The 23,114-nt window shown below is 37.8% G+C and overlaps 1 protein-coding gene across 1 annotated transcript in view; it reads left to right on the plus strand.

Moving 5' to 3' along the window:
• Nucleotides 1-7,273: 7,273 nt before the first annotated feature.
• The window catches only part of arhgap23a (Rho GTPase activating protein 23a), an 86,773-nt gene continuing 70,932 nt past the window's right edge, over nucleotides 7,274-23,114 (plus strand). Inside the window, exon 1 of the mRNA XM_028454239.1 lies at nucleotides 7,274-7,631. Within this exon, the coding sequence (XP_028310040.1) occupies nucleotides 7,623-7,631 (9 nt within the window). The 5' untranslated portion in view covers nucleotides 7,274-7,622. The remainder of the gene's footprint in view (nucleotides 7,632-23,114) is intronic.

Consider the following 23,114-nt stretch of genomic DNA (forward strand, 5'->3'; position numbering starts at 1 on the left):
AGGATCTCCATCAGGTCTTGGTCTGATCCCTGATGTGGTGCTCAGACGGGATGTGGTCTGGGATCTAGTCCAGGGGAGAAGCACATCACATGAAGAGGATGATGAGCCATAATTCTCCTCCTGTTGTCGTTTCCCCTCCTCTTTTTTATTTATTTTATTATTTATTTATTTATTTTTTGCGTCGGACCAATCCAATAACACCTCTCACTTCCTCCTGTGCCATCAGTCGTACCTCTGGATTTTCTAGTCCTCTAGTCATTAGGTGATTCTCACCTCTGTACAAGTCTAAGAGATATACATAGGGTCACATGGTGAAACACTTTGGATTTGGCCTTTTTGTGGGCTATTTAGTGCTGTTGCACTTGTTTTTTTTGTTTGTTTTTTTTTCTATCGTTTGCATTTTATGAGGTATAATATGACATCCAAAGTGGGATCAAATCCACTGGTTGTGTTTATTATTATTATTTTTATTATTATTATTATTAGTCTTTTATTAGAAGATTCAGGTCAGGCCGAACTTTTTTTTTTTTTTTTTTTGAAAAAAGAAACACCCTGGATGGTTGCAGTGTAACAAATACCTGTAAAGAGCTTCTTCTTCTTTTTTTTAAAAAATTATTTATTTAATAGAAATATAATCAAAAGCACTTTTCTCATCTTATCTTCTTTGCACTCAAATCAACTCAAAGATCAATATATCAGCATGGAGCCTATGTTGTAATGTTGTAATGTTTCATATCATTTGCACTGAATTTTGTTCTTGCTTTTATCCTCGTTCTTTGTGGGACACGTTTTTGCCTCAATTTTTCCACAGTTTTGTTTTGTTTATTTAGAAGAAGAAGAAAAAAATGACAAGTGTTGCACAAGAAGTTTCCTTCATTACACGAGATTTGCCAAATAAATATGATTCTGATCAACTCATTCCTCTTTCCTGGAGTTATGCCTTTGAAACCCAATTAAAAAAAAAAAAAACTCTTCAAAAAACAGAATAAGACTTCTGACAATTAAAAAGTCAAATATGAAAAATAAATATGACGTGTGGGGAAAAGAACACTTATTAACCGAGTGTTGAAGAAATTAACAAAATCTGACTAAAGCAATTTGTAAGCTTTACCTTTATCAAAAATGAAAAAAAGTCAATTTTTATATTAATTCTACTCATGTGTAATTGTGAACGTATGAATGATTGTGTTTTTTCAAGTCTTCTATGGGAGATAATGTTTATTTTGAAGTCATTTTATTATAAAACTAGAATAATATGACAATCCATGAGCTGCACCTAATATAATAAATTATAATTATTATTATTATTATTATTAATCACCTTTAATTCAGCTGCATATGACATGTTTTTAAAACCAAGTGGGTTATGATGTGACACATTTAAAGCTTTTGCAGACTTCTAAAGTGTAAATCGTGACCCCTGGTGATGCCTAAAGGTATTGCAGATATTGTGTACACACCTAAAAATAATCAGAATCAGAAATACTTATGAATCCCAGGAGAAAAATACTTTCCAACTATAAGTTATAACAAAGGTGAGCACAGGCATCAACAAAGAATACATACATGATTCAAAGTAAATATAGAGACCAAGACAATAACACTTATACAAAGGCCGAAAACCAATTTACAAATTACCTCAACACTTTTACTTAAGGTCAAAACAAATGAACATATATGGAAACACTTTAAAGCGTTTGTAAATCTGTTTCAAAAAGTGTTTTGCTAATTGTATTTATTTATTTTTAGTTAATTATTTCAGTTTGTTTTCAAATTTGTAAATTTGTGGTGGCCTTTGCATGAGTGTTTTGCTCAAAAATGTATATTTGTTGTTGTATTTGTAAATGTGTTTTACACCATTCCAAGGGCCGCATGTGGCCCCCGAGCCACCACTTGCCTATGTCTGCAATAATGGGATGAACATGATGACTTCCTTTGTTTAATTCCTTTACCTTGTGATAGAAATATAACCTGTGATATGTATTTAAAAAAAAAAAAAAACAGTGAAATATGTCAAGCAGGGCACTTGTTGGTCTATAGGTGGCGCTGTTTATCCATTCTACCATTAAAATGATGACCCGGCTGTGGCTGGATTCCAATCAAATTCTTCAGTTAATGAATGAATGAAGAGTGGTTTTAGTTTTAGTGGTGCCAGCACCCAGAGTTCTAGGAGGACCCCCAGATATTAGCAGACCTGAGCAGGTAAAGACTAAAGATGATGATTTCATCTCATGCATTTGTTCATTCATTCATTTCCCACGTGTTTGTGAGGTTCTCTTATCTTATCTCAGCTATAAATGAACACAAAGCACCTGCAGCTTTCCTCCTTTAGCACCAATTAGCTCATCTACAAATGACTTCAAATATATAATCATTAGAAAATATATTTAGCAAGAGTTTTCAAGTTAATGCACTTTCTAATGCACTGTATGCTCAATTTTTGATGAATCTAAAATCAGTGTGGATTGTTTTTGTAGAACAGTCTGAAGATGAGCTGTAGGAAGTTTGGTGTCAACTCAGCTGAAAATATGGAAGAATATACTGTAGCTTTTATAGTTTATGTTAAAAACAGAGTAATGGACTTTATAATTCACAACAGGTTGAAATGTACAAAAGTTGTTTCAGTGATGGGGGCCACATTTTGGTGAAGGTTGCAAATTTGTAGCACATTTGGTGGATTTGTTGTGAATTTTCTAAATTCTGAACTTTAGAGGCTTGCTATACTGTCACCTTTAAAACAATTGGCCTGTTTTTGCAGCTGACGCAGTCTGGGATGGGACTGGAGCTTTGTGCAAAGTGTGGTGATTGTTTGCACATGACAAGTATAGGAAACTGGCTGCCCAGGGGCCACATGCAGCCCTCAGTCTAGTATTGTGTGGCCCCCAAAGTAAACGCACAAAATGACTCCAAAGATACAAGACAACAGCAAAAATACACAAATTGACTCCAAAGAATGTACAAAAGGCCAACAAAATTACACAAACACGCTGGATATACAGTATTTGACTATGCACAATGCACACTTCATATTTGACTTTTCTATCTTTTCTACCTTGTACATATTTATATTTATCTTTATTACTTTTTAAATTATTATAATTATTGTTACTATACTTTTCTCTTTATTTCTTTTCTTTTCTTTTCATCCAGTGTGGTGAGCAAAACATAAATGTCATCATACAGGGAAACATGTTTCTTTACTGTGCAGGTGACAATGAACATTTTAGAACACACAAAATCCTAACAAAAACACTCAATATGATTCATAACACAAAAAACAACAACAAAAACACACAACCCCTTTGTTGTTTCCAGTGTTAATGCTCAGATTGGTCATTATTCTGAATGATGACGTTTGTTTTTTTTATTTATGTATTCATTTATTTGATAGGGTCAAGTGTGAGCAATCAACATGTACCACACTACAACATTCATAGCCAAGGCTAATTTGCAATATCCGTCACATAGAAAATACAATAAATACATTTACAGTAACATTGATTCTGATATTATACAAAGGAAGTGCATTTGAGTGCAATCTAAAAATGATTACACACTTGGTCTTTTTTTAAAACATGCTTTAGTTCATCTTTTTAAAAGCCCTCAGATGTAAGTCCTGTTTCAGCTCAGGAGACAATGAGTTCCAGAGTTTTTAGCGCCCTGGACAGTAAAGGCTGACTGAAGGGGCACTTTCACATTTCCATTAGCAGAACATGAATGTTGATAATGTGGCCCTCGGATCAGAAAGTCTTGATTTTGTGGCCCCGCTGTGATAAACGTTGTCACTCAGCCTCTGTGATGTCTCTATGCCTGTGGAGGCCTTCAGGCCCTGAACTAAGCAGGTCTGGGTCTGGTTAGTAGTTGGATGGGAGACCACTGAAAATTCCAGGGGCCACAGTGGGGGACAGTCGCAAGACAATTCACCCACATTGCCTAGTATGAATGTAGTGTGAGTGAGTGTTGGTCTGAGGGGCCGATGGCAGACTATGGGAGCCCTGTTTCTGCTACAATAGTAGCTTACCACCACTAAGTGTGGAGTGAAAGAATAATTCCTTAATTCTGTAAAGCACTTTGAGCGTCTATGAAAAAGCGCTATGTAAAATCCAATGCATTATTATTATTTTATTTTATATTTTGGTAGATTTAAAGATCTTATTGCTTTAAAAGGGAAGGAATGCAGCTCTCTGACAGCTGTTGGTCCTTCCATTGAACATTCCGGGCATTTCTGATAATATTAGGCTGTCTGTGAAATGTTTTCGCAGCGGTTTCTGAATTTACAACAAAAATGTATAGAACGTGACATCATGGCTGGATGCCAATACTGTTAAGTTCCTACAATTAGCTTCAGAAACAATGCACAGACTCACTAGAAGAAGTGTGTAGTGCAGCTGTTGTCATGCAGTGAGAAACGCTGCAGGGGTGACTGTGTGAGAGACGTTTCAATGATGGTGTTGATGGACATGCTGCAACACTCTTTATGGACATTTGCTGAGCTTCTGCTGAACGTTTCAAACCAAATCTTGCTCTTCGATTTCTGGTTCGAGTAGTGATCACGTTATCCTGTGACAGAATAGACTTTAAAGTTCTGCTGCTGGTGTATAAATCTGTGAATGGGTTTGGTCCAGAATACATCAGTGACATGTTAGTCAGGTATGAACCCAGCAGGTCTCTCAGATCTATGGACACAGGTCAGATAGTGGAGCCCAGAGCTTACAGTAAACATGGTGATGCTGCTTTTAGTTGTTAGGCTGCAAAGACGTGGAACAAACTGCCAGCAGAGCTGAAGTCAGCATCTAATGTGAACATTTTTAAATCAAAGTTAAAGGCAGAGATTTTTTTGTCATGTTGTTGACGTCATGATGATTTTACTGATGATTTTAAATGTTCTTATTGATTTTAAACAATTGAATGTTTTATCATGTAAAGCACATTGAGTTGCCTTGAGTATGAAATGCGCTATACAAATAAATTTGCCTTGCCTTGACTGAATGAATGCAGAGCTTCATCTGAAGTGTGTGTGTTTTTTTTTTTTTTTTTTTTTTTTTTTTTTTAGGGTTGTGATGAACAAGAGGTTCAGATTATTATGATGATTATGACTCTGGTACAAAGACAGGTTTAGCTGATGGTGTATTGGCTGAACTGGTGATCAATTTACCTGGTGGTACGTCGCAGCAGAACCATGTCCAATCACACAGCTGTGTGGGGTTTAATGCAAAATATGAAGGTGATTCTTCAGTTGGCGATGATTAAAGTTTTCACAAATGATTCTTTGGGACCATATCACACATTTCCATGGGAGTTTTCCTGTTAAATCGGTGGCTGAGGGGCTAGCAGTGATGCTAACGTCACTTTTGCAATATATACATGATTTCATCGTAACATCCCGTTTTTACATAAATCATCTCCAGCATATAAAATGTTAAATTATAACAGTATTTGACTCTATTAACCCTATTTATCATGTTTGGTATGATTATGGGAGGTTTAATAGCACTAAAGTATCTAAAAAAGGGAAAAAACATCAAAACATGACACAGAAATTGGGAAACCCAAGAAATGGAATTTAGGAACTTTCGAAACAGAAAATCGGAGGCTCTACCAATCTATGAACCAATCATTTTTGAAGGTCGCCACTGAATCTACACGTAGACACATGATGCTTCATTGCTATTGTGATAATTCAGACTTTTACGCATCAGTTTCCATTTTGTTTCTAATCACGTCATTTCAGGCTGTCACACTTCCTAAAACCGCATCATACTGTTACTGGAGTTAACTAATGTCATTACTTTCATATTTATGCACAGCAGAAACTCACTAAAGCAACCGCACCATTGAGATCACGCTAGATTTGAGATTTAGCCGTTTGCTACACTTGCTAAAGCTAATGTTAGAACACCCATTTTACTGTGAAAAATACAGTGGAAGTGTGTAATATTGTTCCAAAACATGGTATTATTTAGCAAATTTGATCAAGGTGTAATGTCCTGGTTGGTGGGTTGGGTTCTTTTTTCTTTGTTTGTTTTTAAATGTCATTAATCAGTTTTAATGTGAATATCAGCAAAAAACTGAGTGATTATATCGGCATGCATCTAAAATATCAGCGATAAGCAATGTGATACATTACTTGTTTTTTTTTTATTGGATTTATTGAGGGTTTTTTCCAGATATTCTTATGTTTAAGGTCAAAAATATGTCTGTAACCCATTTTTCTTGTACGTTTATTGTTGCTGATTAACACTTGATCAAGCTTTTTCTAATATTCCAAACTACAAAATAGGTAATAAACGTACGTGAGCTTCCTCCTGATATCAGATCGATATTGGTCAATACTCAAGGTTGCAATATTGGCATCATATTGGAAGTGAAAAAGTCATGAATTACATGATTTAATCTTAAAACTCCGACAAACCACAAATAACTAAAGTGTTCTAGAGTGGATTTCCTTTGAATTTCATCAGCATGGTGTGAACTTTGACACATGATCCATCATGTTTCCATCCAATCCTCTGCTGAGCACCTGTAACCTCCTGCAACCTCTGGTGGAATGTTGTCATAATGGGGTTTGGGGGGGATGGAGTGAATAAAGCAGCATGGAATTGAGGGCATTAAGTACAAAAGGTGGAGAGAAAGGGAAAGGGGAGGAGCTCTGGGGACAGACACAGCAAATAATATAAAGAAGGCCAATGAAAGAAAAGAGGGATGAAGGGAGGGGGGGGGGGGGCTTCAGCTGTGAAGTTCCTGTTGTTTTGCAGTGGGAGTTTCCCTCAGAGCAAGTTGGGAGGAAAACCACTGAGGATGTCTTTTTTTTTTCTGCTGTACCTTGAGGTCTTTCCTCTCCTTACGTGTGTTTGTGTGTTTTTGTGTAAATGATACACACTCAGATCTGTGTGCATTGAGGGTGGAACATTCCTTTCTGGAACCCTTCACCACAGATTGGACTACACGTCCCAACATGCCCCCCACCATCCCCGCCTTTACAGCAGGAGGCGGGGCACCAAATCCACACCAACCAATCTGCTTGCATCTCAAGCTCTGGTTGGTTAGATGTACAACAGCTGTTGTCAATGGCAACAGAGGTTTGCAGGGAAGCATGAGCTGGACAGCTGGTAGAGGGTACCTCAATCCTCCGCCACCAGTCACATGGGCCTCACGCAGCCAATCAGCATTCACCACCCTGACTCCCTCTCTCCCATTTGTTCACGCTGCCTCTTCTATGGCTGCTGCAGAAGAGGGGGAGGGGAGAGGGAAGGAGAGGAGGGAAGTAGAGATGGAATGAGGAGAGGGAGGCGAGGCATGGGGGGCAGCCTGTAGTGAAAGAAGCCGGAGAGCGGGAGACTCTTCCCCATGCACTGAAGATCTCCTGCACAGCCTGTGGTGCACGGAGGAGCAGAAGGAGCCAAGAGGAGGACTATAGATGGACTTCAACCTGGTGTGGAGGACTGTCACAGTCACAGTCACACACTAAAACATGCCTGGGAGGAAAACACACACAACCGCAGATTGCCCCGCCTGTGCACGCCTGGCTTCTCTGTGGGAATACTGAACAGGGACAAGACCAGACAGCCAGTGGCCCTGGGCCATGACTGGGAACAGGAGGAGGGAGGGGCCACGCTGAGATCATGGACCAGGTAAGGATGAAGGTGAAGCTCTTCATCACTTGTTTATTTCCAAATACATCAAACAGCGTGGCATGCAGAGGAAGTAGAACAAGGAGGGGAGAGGGAGGGGGTGTTGGCACCGGCCTCTGGAGAGACGACATAGTGTAAAACATCAGGACGAGATGCTCACATCACAGTTGATCCCTGTGATGCTCGTTGGAGTTTCCTTCCTGTGGTAGTGCTGGGATCTCTGTGTGCTACAGCTGCCTCTAAGTGTTGAGTAAAAGATGCATGTTCTCAAGCGACACCAAAGTCTACCTCCTCCTCCTCCATATGCCCGGCCACTGTGTGCAGCTCATTGATGACCTCATCCGCCCTGCCCCACCCTCCCTCCCTCCCTCCCTCCCTCCCCACGGAGGCAAGACTAGGGCTGTGGTTACGATTTTGGTGTCCACAATTAAATCAACTTGATCATCGGCAATATTTACATCTAAAATGTGGGCTTTGCTGCATTTCTAATCAGGCACTTTCTCATACAGCTTCATCAAGATGCCTCAAGCTGTAGTTGTTTCCAATGAGTAGCATTTCGTAATGGTAGTGGATATCCGTACGGTTGCCAAATCAATATACCGACATTATATTCATACGCAGCACCCCTTTTTGGCCAGTTTAGGTCACGTGACTAAGACTAAACCTAACCCTAAAAATTGTTGCAATATTGGGTTACAACCTAAACCTAACCCTACACCTAATCCTAAAACACTACATACGTGTACTTTGGTAACCGTCCCAATAGGACCAGGGGTTGTCCGTACGGCAACCGTACAAATATACACTTTCTTTCGTGATAGCACTCTGTAATAGTGCCAGTGCCCAATCCTCATAATTCAACGCATGGGCGTAGAGTACGTCGCTTCCTTCACTTGCGATCTTTTACGACAAAGCTCCTGGGACATGAGATTTGAATCTAAACCTAAACCGACCTTACAAAGTTTGTTAAATATTTTAATAACACACATGTTAACATGTGACTGTTTTGTGGTATATTTAATTGTTAAAAAAGAAGAAAGACCACAATACATACAAAAACAGATCAGAACACAATACACAACATTGACGATCAAAAACCAAACAGAAAAACCAAAATGAATCAGAATTCACTTGAAACATACATTTCTAATTATTTTTACACAGCAGGGTTTTAACTGTTTAAATAGTACACAAACTGCCGTAAAATAGGCCGACCAGATATAGACGCGTTGAATGGATCAGGCATGTGAAAGGATTGGGCACTGACTGATGGTGTATTAATTCAGTTAGCTCTTTGTCTTATTCAAAGCTTTATTTTGCACCGTAAATTGTTCACATGCTTTTTTTTAAAGTAGTGCAAAAAAAAATAAAAAATTTTCAGTAACATGAAAATTGTTGTCATTTTAATCATGATTACAAAATTGATTGAAATAATCGTGACTATCATTTTGGCCATAATCGTGCAGCACTAGGCAAGAGCATCAGGTTGAAGGGAGTTGACAGTGGGATGGATCATGGGTGTGGGAGAGCTCAGTCAAACCTCCACCCAAACCTTTATTTTAGGAGAATGAAGCATCTCGTCCATGTGGAGGATGTGTTTCCTTTCATTTTCTGCCCTGGTTGACAGTGTGGATGATGTCATTACTGCTGCGTGTTTGAGTGTGTGTTGGAAAAGGACACCCTTGCAAGTGTTTACTGTGTGTGTGTGTGTGCACGCTTTGGTTCAGCTTTTAGTGTTTTTAGTTCAACCTTCAGGAACCGTGAGAGCAGAGAGAGGCAACTTTTATCACAGAAGGGGCCATAAAAATGTGATTGTCTGATGCAAGGGCCACATTATCCACATTCATGTCAGCAATTAGAATAATGACCCATCTGAGCATCGACACAGGAAACAACAAAGTCTTTGTGTTGTTGTTGTTGTTCTTACCTCCATCAAGGAACTAATTTATTTATTTATTTTTTTTACTAGCGTTTGTTTGTGTACACGATAGTGTCCTCAATTTTTGACGAATCCACTTACATTTTTTCCTGTTAATTGGTTTTTTTGGGCACAGATGACACCATTCAATTTTGGTGAAGGTAGGCTCAAGATCAAGGTCACAAAAAATATCAAATATCGCAAAATTCCCTCCATCTTTAGCGTTGTGCAAAATGTCTACAACTCGTATCTTCATCGTTTCGTTAAACATTTTGCAGGATGATGTAAGGCTATGACATGCAACATCTGACCAAACAGGATCTGGAGCCAATCCAGATTGCTGACTCAACGATTTTTTGGAAATTAACATTGGAAAGCCCATTTACGACTTTAAAAACTTCCTATACAGTTTAAATAAGTTTTGATTTCATTCAAATTTGGTGGATTGACGTTGGGTTGTGACCTCTGTTAAAATGTCGAAACAGCTAAGGAACGAAACTGGGCGTTTTCGAAAGTCTGCACTGCACGAGCGCTTTCATTTGTTTGTTAGCATGATTATGTCAAAAGTTAAATTTTGGAATGGATCCAGATCAATTTACTGTTTCTGGATCCGTTTCTTTATGAAATGTAACTCAGTTATGTCGGGTTGGTTCCTCAGTTATCCCACAGTTTCATCCAGATTGGATCCGGATTGTGCATTTAATCACATTATTTTTAAAACATGTGGCTGTCCATACTTTGTAACCTCCTGTTTGGTTTTTAATGGGAATATACATTTCTTTCAAGCCTTTAAAGTGTGAATTATCATGGTTCCATTATCGGGATCACTGATCCAGATGACAGACATTATCTGGAAAAGGTGAGATTTGATGCTTGGCGTAGGTTTGTGCTCTGGTTTTGTATATTTTCCTGTCATTTTTTTGTATTTTTTTTCTGCGTTTTTGTTGTTCTGTGTGCCTTGGACGTCATCTTATGTATTATTTTTTAAATCTTAGTCATTTTGTGTATTTTTGTTTATTTTAGGGCCCGCACTAAATCAGTCCGAGGGCCACATCCCCAAGTTGCCAGTTGCCTATGTCTGCATGAGAGTAGAGTACTCTACTTTATGGGATGCTTGAGCTTATTTCTCTCAGTTCAACAATAAATGATGGGTTCAGGATGTGTAATATCAGGTTTTGCTGGGTCAGCTTATTCTAAAAGAGTCACCTTCCTGGACTGAAACCTGAGCACAGGACGTCTTCAGCAAGAACTGATATAAAAATATTCATTAAAAAATTAGAAATGGATAAAAGGGAGTTTTTTCTTTCCACTGTTGCTTACGCTTGTTCATGTGAAATAGGTTTTTTCTTCTCCTTTGTTGTAATTGGCGCTATATAAATAAAGTTGAATGGAATTGAATAAAAGCTCAAAACAACGACAGAAACAAAACAAAACAGGAAATTAAAGAGACGAGCACGGGTGAGGAAAAGTGACAAAGTGATTTCCTTGCCAATATGTTGCTATGGACATCAGTTTGTATTTGGTTTGATTTATTTAGCACAATTTGTTTTTATTTTAAAAGTGCAGACACACTGCGCTGGTCTAAATGATGTATTATATACAGTTTACTATACTTACTGAACTAAATCAGCAGCTCACCTGACTTGTAGTACTTTGAAAATATCATGAAATCAATTTCCTTTTATAGTTTTTTATTCACATAATCAATTGTTAGAAATGTCTGCATCCATTATAACTGTTAATGTCAGAATGACGACGCATTGATTATTTCTCCCACCTCTGATCTATAGTACAACCATTTACTGTCAGTTGTGATTCTGCAAAAAATAAATAAAGCTCCTCTCTGTAACAGTGAAAGAAAAAAAAAAAGCTTTTAGCAAAAATAATGCTTTACACTTCTCTGCCTAGTTTAATTATGCATGTGACATTAGAAAGGTGCTGCACAGGAAGCTCATCTATTTATATATAAGCACAGCCATGTGCCACGCCTCGGCCATGGAGCAGCTGAAGGCCTGTTCATTGTTTTCGAAAAGTGTTGTGATGTAACGGCCTAATATGATCACGGACTCTTCCTGTTGATCATGTGACCACTCTTTACTGTCACTCAGCAATGTGGCCGTGAGGCTCTATCTCCATTTTTTTTTTTTTTATTTCCTGTTTCCTGCCTGAGATCTGCGAGCATCTGCTCCTCCTCGTGCTGTTTGGAGATTGTAGCGTCTGAGGAACATCTGAGGCTCTCCTGACACATGGCAGCTTAAACATTTACTAAAGAGTGTCAGAGGGATGTAAACACAGCCGTGTAGTGTTTATATTAACATATTACCATACAGGAAAAATGAAAAAAGAGTATGAACTGTGGTCATATAAAACTGAATAAGCAATAGCTTTATTTTCTATTGCGATGACCATGTTTTACTTTAAATGCTAAATAATAGTATTAATAATAATGGTTGCCATAATGTTACTGTATGTGTCTGTTTTTTTTATTGGCTTCCAGGTTGGATATATCATTTTGTAATTTTCTTCAAACAAGAAATTCTAAATAAAATCTAATAGATCTAGAATTTCTGTGAATTCAGTGCTGAAGCAGCTGTTTAACAGTAACAAGGTTGTATAAAAACATTGTGAGAACATCACAGCAATAATTTGACTGTAACTGTGCATTTTTTTTGTGGTATTGAAGGCATTTTTGTGTATTCTTGTTGTCCTTGTGTGTGTTTTTCTGTCATCGTGTGTGTTTTTGGAGTCTTTCATTTCAGTGCTTTGCCAGCATTGTCCCTCCACTGAAAGTGTGTCAGTCTCATGGTAAACAGGTGGTCTAATCTGATGCCCCCCCACCCTCCTCCTCCCTCGAGGCCTCCTGCCTCTGGTCGTCATATCTTCTCAGGAATGTTTCGCTCCTTTGTCCTGAGCTGCAGACATTGACAAGCTCTCAAAGGACGATGACTTTTGTAGGCGTTTATAGACTGCTTCATCTCTGTGGAGAGATTATTTTCATTCTCTCTGATTTTAAAGGTCGCTTTAATCCATGCCAAGATTATTCTATTTCGGCTGAAGATGTTTTGAAAAATTACTATTCAATAGTATTGATTACTGCAATTTTAATTTTCCCTATCCAAAAACAAAAGCTGATTCATACACTTCTAGAAACAATATCTGAATCCTAGTTTAAAAAAAAAATAAACAACCTATGACCACATGCAGATGTGGGGTAAAATCTTTTAAATAATAATAAAACTTTTTTTGTCATTTTTTATTTATTTTTCTCTTTATTTTGTGTGTTTGTCATTTTATGTGATTTTGTTCTCATTTTGTGTATTTTTGTTTAACTTTGTGTGTTCTTGGTGAACATTTTGCACATTTTAGTTGTTGTTTTGGGTTTATGGTTTTTTTGTGTGTCCTTTTGTGTATTGTTCTGTCTTTTTTGGAGTCATTTTGTGCATTTTTGTTGTCATTTTGTGTGTTTTTGAATCATTTTGTGCATTTGTTTCTTTTTGTGTATTGTTATGTCCTTTTGTGTGTTTTTGGTGTTATTTTGTGCATTTTTTGTTGACGTTTTGTAATTGTTGTCTCTGTATGTTTTTCTGTAATTTTGTGTGTTTTTGGAGTCTTTTTGCACATTTTGTTGTCATTTTTGCAATCCTTTTGTGTTTTTCTGTCATTGTGTGTTTATGCAATAATTTTGTGCATTTACTTTGGGGGCTGCAGAGAATTAGATGTAGGGCCTCGTGTGGCCCCCTGGGCCACATATTGCCCATGTCAGATTTAAGATTGTTGGTTAAATATTGTCACAGGTTTGACATGTCTGGATTGGGCGGCGAGTGAATTGTTTGATGCTTAGATAACACAACAAAAACATTTCCTATGGCTCAGCTTTGACTGGAGCATCAGAGGATGATCTACCTGTGCAGATGGTCGAGGTCGTGGTGGTGGTGTGGGGGGGTCGTTGGAGGGGTAAAGGTCAGTGTGGGAGGTTAAAGAGGTGCCCGTCCCGTTAGGAGCACTTAGCATCAGTCTGTCCAATGTCAGGGATGAGGAATGATTGATGATTATAGATGAGAGCAGCCAATGACGGACAGAAAGAAATCCTTTACCTTTTGCTTTTTGTAGGGCCTCCGATTCGATTTTCTGTGATCACGAAAAAGGGACAAAGAACGCAGAAATCACATTCTGAAACACAAAAAGCAATCTAAACTATCTGTTTTAGAATTAATTTTTTTTAAATCATTCCCCAATATGACACAAAAATATCTCTCATGTATGTTTTGTGACAATAGCACGCATTTAAGCGCTATTTAACTCCCAAAAACTGACGCAAATGGACAAATATGTCAAAATTTGCTCAAGATCTCCCACTATGTAATCACACGCTGCAGGAAATTTTATGCAAAATGAATGTAAATATTAATATGACATGGACTAAACCCTCACTTACATGTTTTGGGACCATATCACAGATTCTTTATGGTATTTTTCCTGTAAAACGAGTGGCTGAGTGTCTAAAACATGTAGCAAACAGACATGTTACATTTCTTCAGTGAACTTGTGCGTGATTTTAGCTCAAGTAAGACATCTGAAGAATATAAATATCAAAATAATAACAGTAGTTGACTATCAATCATATTTAGCACATATGGTACGATTTCAGGAAGTTTAAAAGCCTGTAAAATCATCTCAACATTGAAATGAGTCAACTCTGAACGAGGACACTTTGAAAACTTTTGTCTTTGCTTAACGATTGATGATTTTAGTTAATATCCCTTTGCCCTCATTTATTCTCCCAGCTTCCAGATGCTGTAATAAACATCTGTGTTACTCTGCTCATGTTTATAAACAGCTGCAGGCCCCTGACCTGCTGACCTACTTTCCAAACATCTAACGGATCCAGATGATGGTGTGAACGTTGTTGTCTTTTCTCCTGATGCTCAAACATCCATGTTGTGCTTCCTTGTGTAACGCTCACTGTCTTTGACCTTGTGTTACCTTCACTACACTGTGCACTGCAGAGGATAAAAAAAAGCCCTGAGACAACTCCTGTTTTCTGCACTCACACTTCTATTCTATTGTCTCTTCTGCTCCTACGCCCCCTTGTGGCTTGGATGAGTAGCTACTTGTAAATTCTTCTGTTTCTGGTGGATTATCATTGAAGGGGAATCTCTGTGCTCAGCACACACAGGAGCAGATGGTCCTTTTTAGGCTGAATTCAACCGAGAATAAGAAGACGTTTGCTGATCGTGTTGTTTATTCTGATGACGACACAAAAATTCTGCTAATATTTCAAGAAAATCCTGCAACTTCATCGTCTCGCTGACATTCTTACCTTTCCTCAAACTGAAAGACATGTATGTAACACTCAAAGCTGACATCCGGAGTTTCTGAGAAATCTATATTTATGTATGAGTCTTTTGAAATGTGAAAAAATACCTAATTAGTCTTTTACTATGGTCTACTGCCGGTGGTCATTCATATACATTAATGTAAATAAGTCCCTCCTTCATCCTATAGACCCCTATACAAATGGAAACGATTGCCGACTGCACCCAGCCAATAGGCTTCGACTTCCTGTTTTTGAGACTGTCAATCAAAGTGAATGTGGAACTGTGCACAGAAACGACGGCAAACAGGTAAATATGATTTTGGCTCTTACCTGACCCATAGACCTATATCAATGTGACCCGATGCGACCTTATGTTCATCGATGCGCGTGCAGAAAAGTAGAGGCGTGGCTTCTGGTAGATTGGTAGAGGCAGTGGGAGGAAGTGGAGCTGTTTTGGGCGGGACATCGAGACGTTTCTCAGAAACTCCAGATATCGGCTTTAAACAGAAATCGGTCACAAAATCTAGGAAATTTAAAGTGAAGATCCTGTTGGGACTGATATACATTGATATATATTCTTACATGTTTTGAATTTTTGGGTATATGTAGAAATGCAAACTAGGGCACAATAATGTTGAAATGACTCGTTTTCCAGCATAAAATCTGAGATCAAACTGCTCCGTATTTGGCCCCTGAACTAAAACGAGGTTGACACTCCTGCCAGATATTATTTCAAAAAAGACAAAATGAACTAAGTGGGATTGTATGTGGATTCAGATCTTTCTGTTTAAGCCCCATAATAAACGTCCTCCTTTGCTTTGACACAACTTTGTGTTGCAGTAAGGATAAAGTAAAAACACGTCTACGCATCAATCTACAGGACTCCACACATCCCACAATGCAATGCACCAAAATTTCCCAACAATGTCAATAAGAGTGTTTACAGTGGAGATGTAAACAAACTTTTTACAGGCAATTTCAACCTTTTGCATCTTTTTTTATTTTTATTTTGAGGAAATGTCATTCAAATTATTGCTATATGAGGCCTTAACATGTCTTTATCTGATTAAAAAAAACAATAATCTCCAGCCACTTAAAGTTTTGTTTTTGTGGAAAAGGAAACAAATACAAATAAAGAGAAATAATAGGATGTGTGATTACATCTCTGCTTTTTCCAAAAGCATATCCAAGCTATTTTATTATCTCCTTTCTTTTATGTACTGAGGAAGTTCACCACCTGATCCAATTATAGCTCACTCCACTTCCATTATTATTTCAGAGCATGAGACACGTGAGACGTGCACAGGAATGTGGATATCAGATGGACTCGGCTTCCTGATTGTAACTTTTAGACTTAAGAAGTCATCCTCACAGTTCATTTCCTCTGTGTCCCGCTGTGTCACAGGAAGTGAAACTGTGAGAGGTAAAAAGGCCACAAACACAGGAGGAAGGAAGCTCGGTGTTCAGATACGGGAACCGCTTCGTTTCCCTGCCAGTGGGAGGCCTATGGAGCAGGACCAGTGTGGGAAACCCACAGGGAAGTCCTTATTATAAAGTGTGGCAAGCATTTCTAGTAAGAGTCGTAGAACAGGTGGAAAAATAACCCTGGAAGTGATTCACTCTGTCTGGTTGCGGAGGAACATGGTTGATGTAAACGCATTGGAGACTTTGAGGGATTAATGCAGTGTTTACTGGTGGTCATGGTGTCACTTAGACATCCATTACTCTGTTTCCTTCTCTTTGTTCTTTGTTCTCTCCATGTTCACCTAAACAGCTTCTAGTGGTGCTGAATAAATATCCAAGGAGATGAAATGTGATACAAATGGAAGGTGAAAAAAAACTGATATATCTAACCAAGAAAAAGTCCAATTTTTTATTTAACTAAGAAAATCCAACCAAAAAACCAACAATAGATCAAATGCATTCATTTAAAACCAGGGGTGGACTAGGACAGAGCAGCCCACTACATTATCAGCTGACACCATGCTCTTTATGGCTTAATTTGAATTATTATTCCCCCAGAAAACCTTTGAAGAGAAAACTTTTTTCAGCCTTTTTTTTAACCTATATTCTTTGGCCTGTTTGCAACTTCCTTTGTCCAATTTTCAAAATGTTCTGCCAATTTTTTCAGACTAGTAACTTTTGCCAATTAATATAATTATTATTATTTTTTTCCTATTTCTTGTCACTTTTTGCAACTTTTTTTTAACACTTTTTTTGAATGTTTGTCCTGGCTTTATTTTTTTTGGGCCACTTTTCATCCACATAAGCTATAAATACCAATAAATACTATTTGCTTCCTTTTCCGCCTTCATTTAGCCTCTTTTTGGTCCAGATTTTTGCCCTTTTTTACTATTTTTCGCCACATTTTGCCCATTTAAGCTACACTTTCCCATTACATACCACCTGGTTCCTCTTTATTTGCCCATTTTTTGGCCTCTCCTAACTGCTTTCCACTTTTTTTTCTTACCATGTATTTGCCACTTTTGGACCATTTTGGCCACCTGACCGGACGGGCCCACTTCGGTTTCGACGGCCTACTGGGAAGATGTCCAATATGCCATGATGGCCAGTCCACCCTTGTTTAAAACCCAAGCAACAAACAAATTAAAATTCAGGCAAATTAGGAAAACCAATTGCGGGTCATGGAATCAGCCTCAAGTCCTCTCATTTTAGATTTAAAAAAAAAGTTCAAACAAAATGAGCTCAGTCAGTTTATTTTTGGAACAAATTCCAAGGCTGAGGAGCAGAGTGAACACAGGCCCTTTTTATCCTGTTCAGTGTAGGCAGAAGATAGTGTTGTGACTGAGAAAATTAAGGATAAACGTTTCTCTCGACAACCAAAGAACAGATTTGAGATATTTTTTTAGATTGTTTGCAAAAATAAAACATTAAATGTGACCCTGTACAAATGCTCTAATCAAACATTTGATTGCTGATGTATTTGACATAATGTCCAATATCAGCTGCAGATGAAGTTGCAAATGTCCTACATGTGATTCATCCAACGTTATACTGGGAAGACCAAAACAAAAAGAGCTAGAAATGAGTGTAAGAAGCTGAAAAATGAAGGGAAAGAACAGAGTTACGCTCCGAGCCTCAGATGTGGTTGATAAATTGTGCGCTCACTAAATGTTGGCTTCAAAGGGGATGACGATATATGGCACTGCACAAGTAAAAAAAAAAAAGAAGTTCTGTCTTTAATTATAGCCATAAGAAAAAAAGAAGTTGTGTAGATGATTTGGTTTCTGGGTAGAAGCTTGAGACCAGAGAAAAGCTTTTTGTAGTGTAAAATAGATTATCTGGAAGCATCATTTATACGCAAATAAAAATGACATTTTTCCATTTCAAACATGATGTAAAATTCTAATTATAGTCCCTTCAGGATCTACATTTTGAATTTCCTTCATTTTGTCACCAATTTTCTATTTAATTTGGGGAAAATTTGAGGAAAATTACAAGATTTTGGAAAAATGTTGTGTACTTTCAACAGTTTGAGATTAAAAATGGCTTCCATCATGACATGTAAGTGTGGTAAACCTGTGAGTCCCTGCAAATATTGTGGAGTTTCACTGACTTTGTGTATTTGGAGTGGCTGAGATATCTACAACTGAGTTAGTTGATCATGTCTCCTGCAGGACTCACTGGATATTCTAAAGCAGGGGTTCTCAACTGGTCTCAACCAGGGACCACATTTTGCCACGATCATCAAATTGGGACCAACATTTTTTTTTCTAGAACTCAACCAACCAAATTTAGTTTTTCAAAAATAACTGTTGAAAACACACTTGTATAATCCTTCTTTTTTTTAAAGAAAAAACCTAAATCTATATGTTTTCCTGTGCCACATTCATGGCCTGCCTGTCAAAAGAAAAGTTTCTTTCAGAATAAAAGACAAGTCCAACATGAGAGGCATTAAACATTTATTTATTTTTGACCAGCTGTCTGCGGTCCACTTTTGGGTCCAGGCCCACCAGTTGAGAATCGCTGCTTTAAAGATCTGGATTTCTCACCCGGGACTTCAGTTTGACACTTGTTGGTTAGAGGAAAAACTGCTAAAGAATCAGTGGGATGAGGAAGGAAAAACCTTCACCTTCATCTCAAACATTGATTAGAAGGTGGAACCAAAGGCCTCAGATCAGAAACATCAGTGAAGAAAGGTTTTTACTATAATAGGATAAACCTACAGCAGTATATCTGCAGAAAACTACTCCACTGCCCTGATCATTCAGCTGTTTCCTCCTCTCGTGCCAGTTGTCAAACTAGACAAAGAAGACTCCTCTGTCATGTAGAGAGAGGGCGGGGAGGTCATCTACAGCCATGCAGTCCAGGGTCTCACACACACACACACACACACACACACTCCTCAGCATTCCCACAATCCCCTTCAAAGGCGTGCCAGAGGAGCCACTGCATCAACAGGCAGAGCTGCTCACATGCCTGCACCTCAGCATATAGAAACCAAAGCCTGCACCTCATTCATCATCATAAATCATGATTTAAGATCGTTGGTCCCTAAACTCTGATTCTATAATCAACAACTCTCGAGCAGGGGACAGTAACAGTTTTGGATGGAAACCTCCGTCCTTTATATTAACAACTTGTAAAGGCTTTTTTTAGTGCTAGTTCTAAAACACCAGTATTAGAACATGTGATTCAACACAACGTTTCAGTTCTACTTTCACAAAAAATGACAAGACATGTCTTACAGCAGCTGTGGGGACTTAAAGGATAAATACTGTGTGTGTTCGCGTGTTCGTGTGCGTGTGTGTGTGAAATCATTTTGTGTATTTTTATTCTCTCTCTTGTAATTTTGTTTTTTTTCTAGTAGTTTCAAATTTTTCTGTTTTGTGTTTTTCTCTGTAATTCTTTGTGTTCTCTTGGGGGGCTACATGTGGTCCTCAGGCCCCCAGTTGCCAATGTCGGAACTGGATCATCACCAGTATTAGAACACTTGACTCAACACAGCGTTTTTACTACATCTTGCGTCTTTTATTTGAACTTTGTATTTTTCTGTAATTTTATTTCCTGCTTTGTATTTTTATGTAATTTTTTTTTTTGTATTATTTTTCATCAAATGTTTCTGTTGTTTTGGGGGTTTTTTTGTTGTTTTGCATTTTTTCAGTTGTTTTGCGTATTTTTCTGTTTTGTGTATTTTTGTTGTTTTGCGTATTTTTCTGTAATTCTGTGTTCTCTTGGGGGCCACATGTGGCCCTCGGGCCCCCAGTTGCCGATGACTGGACTGGATAAATCCCTTTAGAGGAAATGGAGTGAAAGGCAGGAGTCAGATGCAGAGTGAGTCCACAGTGAATTGTGTGAAGTGGCCTAGAATGGTATGAGGGGACACCCACCCCCCCACATCCCTCCCCACTCTGCCTGTTTGTTGAAGGCAGAGCCGAGAGACTGAGCTGGTTAGTAGGTTATGGTCTATTGAGTGAGTTGGTGGGTTAGTGTGTGATTATGTAATGAGCAGCAGTGAGCTCAGGACTCGCTCTCTGCTCGTTCCCAGCTGGCCCTCGAGGAACAGAGATTAGGGCGTGTCACTTTGCATCCTCGTCCTCCTCATCCTCCTTTTCGGGCCTTCCTCCTCAGTCAGTGAGTCAGTGATGGAGACAGACTCGGTGCCTACGGCTGTGTGTCAGCAGCAGCCACAATGACCAAGAGAAGGGAAAGCCTCTATTTGTGACACAGAAACACAATGATAAACACTTATTATAGCTGAATACAAAGTACGATCAAAAACATTCCCACGGTTGCATCAGTTTCCCAAAAAGAAATGAAAATTAGAAAATGAATACTGGTTCCTGTCAGTGCAATAATTACAATTTCCTGTTTGATATTAAGATTCCATTCATTTTGGATTGTTTTTAGTCTTTAGAGACAATGGTTTAAAAAAAACTGTTCATAAGGTAATACTAATCTTCAAAAATTGAACCAAATATCACTATTACACAGACATTGGCAAAAGGTGGTGTGGGGGCCACATGCAGCCTTTGGTTTAACATTGTGTGGCCCCTAAAATGCAAACACAAAATGACTCCAAAAAGACATACAGTGACAGAAAATTAGACAAAAAACACAAAACAGGAGAGAAAAAAGTGACACAAAATGACTCTGAAAACACACAAAATAACAAAAGATTAGACCAAACAAAAGCAAGTAAACACAGAATGACTCAAAAAACATGCAAAAAAACTACAAAAATACAAAAAATGATTTTAAAAACAACAAGAACAAACAAAATGGGAGGAAAATATACTAAATATTAACAAAAACGCACAAAAAACTTAAAAAAAAATAAAATAAGTAAAATAAAATAACAACAAAAATACACAAATATTAGGAAATATTTGAATGATTTCTTTTTACTAGTGTAAAATGCAATGCAGGTGATGTCACCATCTTTTTTTTTTTTTTTTTTTTTAACCTTAAGACAAGGACGATCCTGTTAAATGTATTGGTTTACTGTGATTGATGTTCAGATGATCTAATATTTGTCCTGACCTCACTGTGAGGCCATTCTGGAGGGGAATTTAGGACACATACGGGAAATATCTGTGACTAATTGGAAGAAGAGTGGAGGTCAATGAGGGATTGTCCAACCAAACAACTTTGGCTTGAATTGTATGTTTCTGAGCAGGTGAGGAGAAAGGCTGAGTCTTTAAACACACTGTCTGAACTTCTGAACTTCTTCTCTCGTGCTTATAAATGCTTGTAGATGTCTTTTGATGAATAGTCCCAACATGAACTCCTGCGTTGAGCCACCTCTGCTGCTAAAACCTGCACATCTGTTTTTTGTTTTTCATTTTGTGTGTTTTTGTGTCATTCTGTTGCCACTTTGTATATTTTGCTCTAATTTTGTGTGTTTTTGTGTCATTCTGTTGCCTCTTTGTATATTTTGCTCTAATTTTGTGTTTTTGTGTCATTTTGTTACCTCATTGTATATTTTGCTCTCATTTGGTGTGTGTTTGTGTCATTTTGTGTATTTTTGTTGTATTTTGGATCATTTTGTCTTTAGCTGTTGTCATTATATGATTTGAGTGTACTTTGTTTATTTTTTTTTTCATTTTCAACATTGTTTTTTTTATGTTTTTTTAAAAAAAAATTGTGTAAATTTGTTGTACTTTTTTGCATGTTTTGTAAATTTTGTATGTTCTTTGACTAATTTTATGTATATGAGGAGTCATTTTGCGTGTTTACTTTGGGAGCCAGATAAAATAAAACCGAGGGCCCCAGTTGCCCATGACTGCTCTAAGCCTTCCTACACTTCAATGTGTTTTCATATACAGTAAACTACCGAGTAACTTTTGGGCAGCATTGATGAGTCAGCATCCCCCATGACTATATGTTGATTCCCATTGATTCACACAAACAGCAGTTAAAAATAAGACTGTTAACCTCCTGCCCAGATTGTGTAAACTCTAATTTCCCGTCTGCAAGTGTTTCCTCTGTAAATTACTCAATGATGAATACTTTCCGTTTTATAAGAGCACATCCATATTTCTGTATGACTGTGAAGTTTATTGAGACAATAACTTAAAACAAATATTTTGCTGAGGAATATAGTGAAAATACATTTTCATACTTTTTATGCACACGAAATGAGTCATTTCAATTTAAAGTCAGTATGGTGAAAAACTCTATGCATGATTATTTTGTCACCCCAATCCTCATTTTGACACTATTTTTACAGAACATGGTGTTGTTGTAACCAGAGGTGGTGAAAGTAGTGGATTACAAGTACTCACGTTACTGTAATTGGGTACTTGCACTTTTTTGAGTGTATTTCTAAATCAGTCATTTCACTTGTACTTAAGTAGGTTTTAAAAGAAGTAAAGTAATTAATTACATTTCCACACCCAACTGTTACTGAGTAAATTATCATTTTGTGATATTTTTTTATTTACTTAACTAGTAACTTTTACTTTGAGTACTATTTAATTGAGCTACTTTTTACTTGTACTTGAGTATTTTATGTATGACTTATTTTTACTTGTACTTAAGTAGAATTTCAATCAAGTAAGAGTACCACTACTTAATTAGGATATATTATCAATACTCTGTTGTAACACATGATTAGTTCACGCTGCTGCCGCCAGGGAGAGCCCGCCCGCTGCAGGGCGGGGCGCACGGATTTATTCAACACACCCACATCCACTCCTTTCCGCCCACAGCGATCAAGTTAACAACATTAGGAGGAAAGTATTTCCGGTATAGGGCTGTCCTAAAAAATAAGCAAAGAAATTGT

This window comes from Gouania willdenowi, chromosome 8, assembly GCF_900634775.1.
Source record: "Gouania willdenowi chromosome 8, fGouWil2.1, whole genome shotgun sequence".
Lineage (NCBI taxonomy): Eukaryota > Metazoa > Chordata > Actinopteri > Blenniiformes > Gobiesocidae > Gouania > Gouania willdenowi.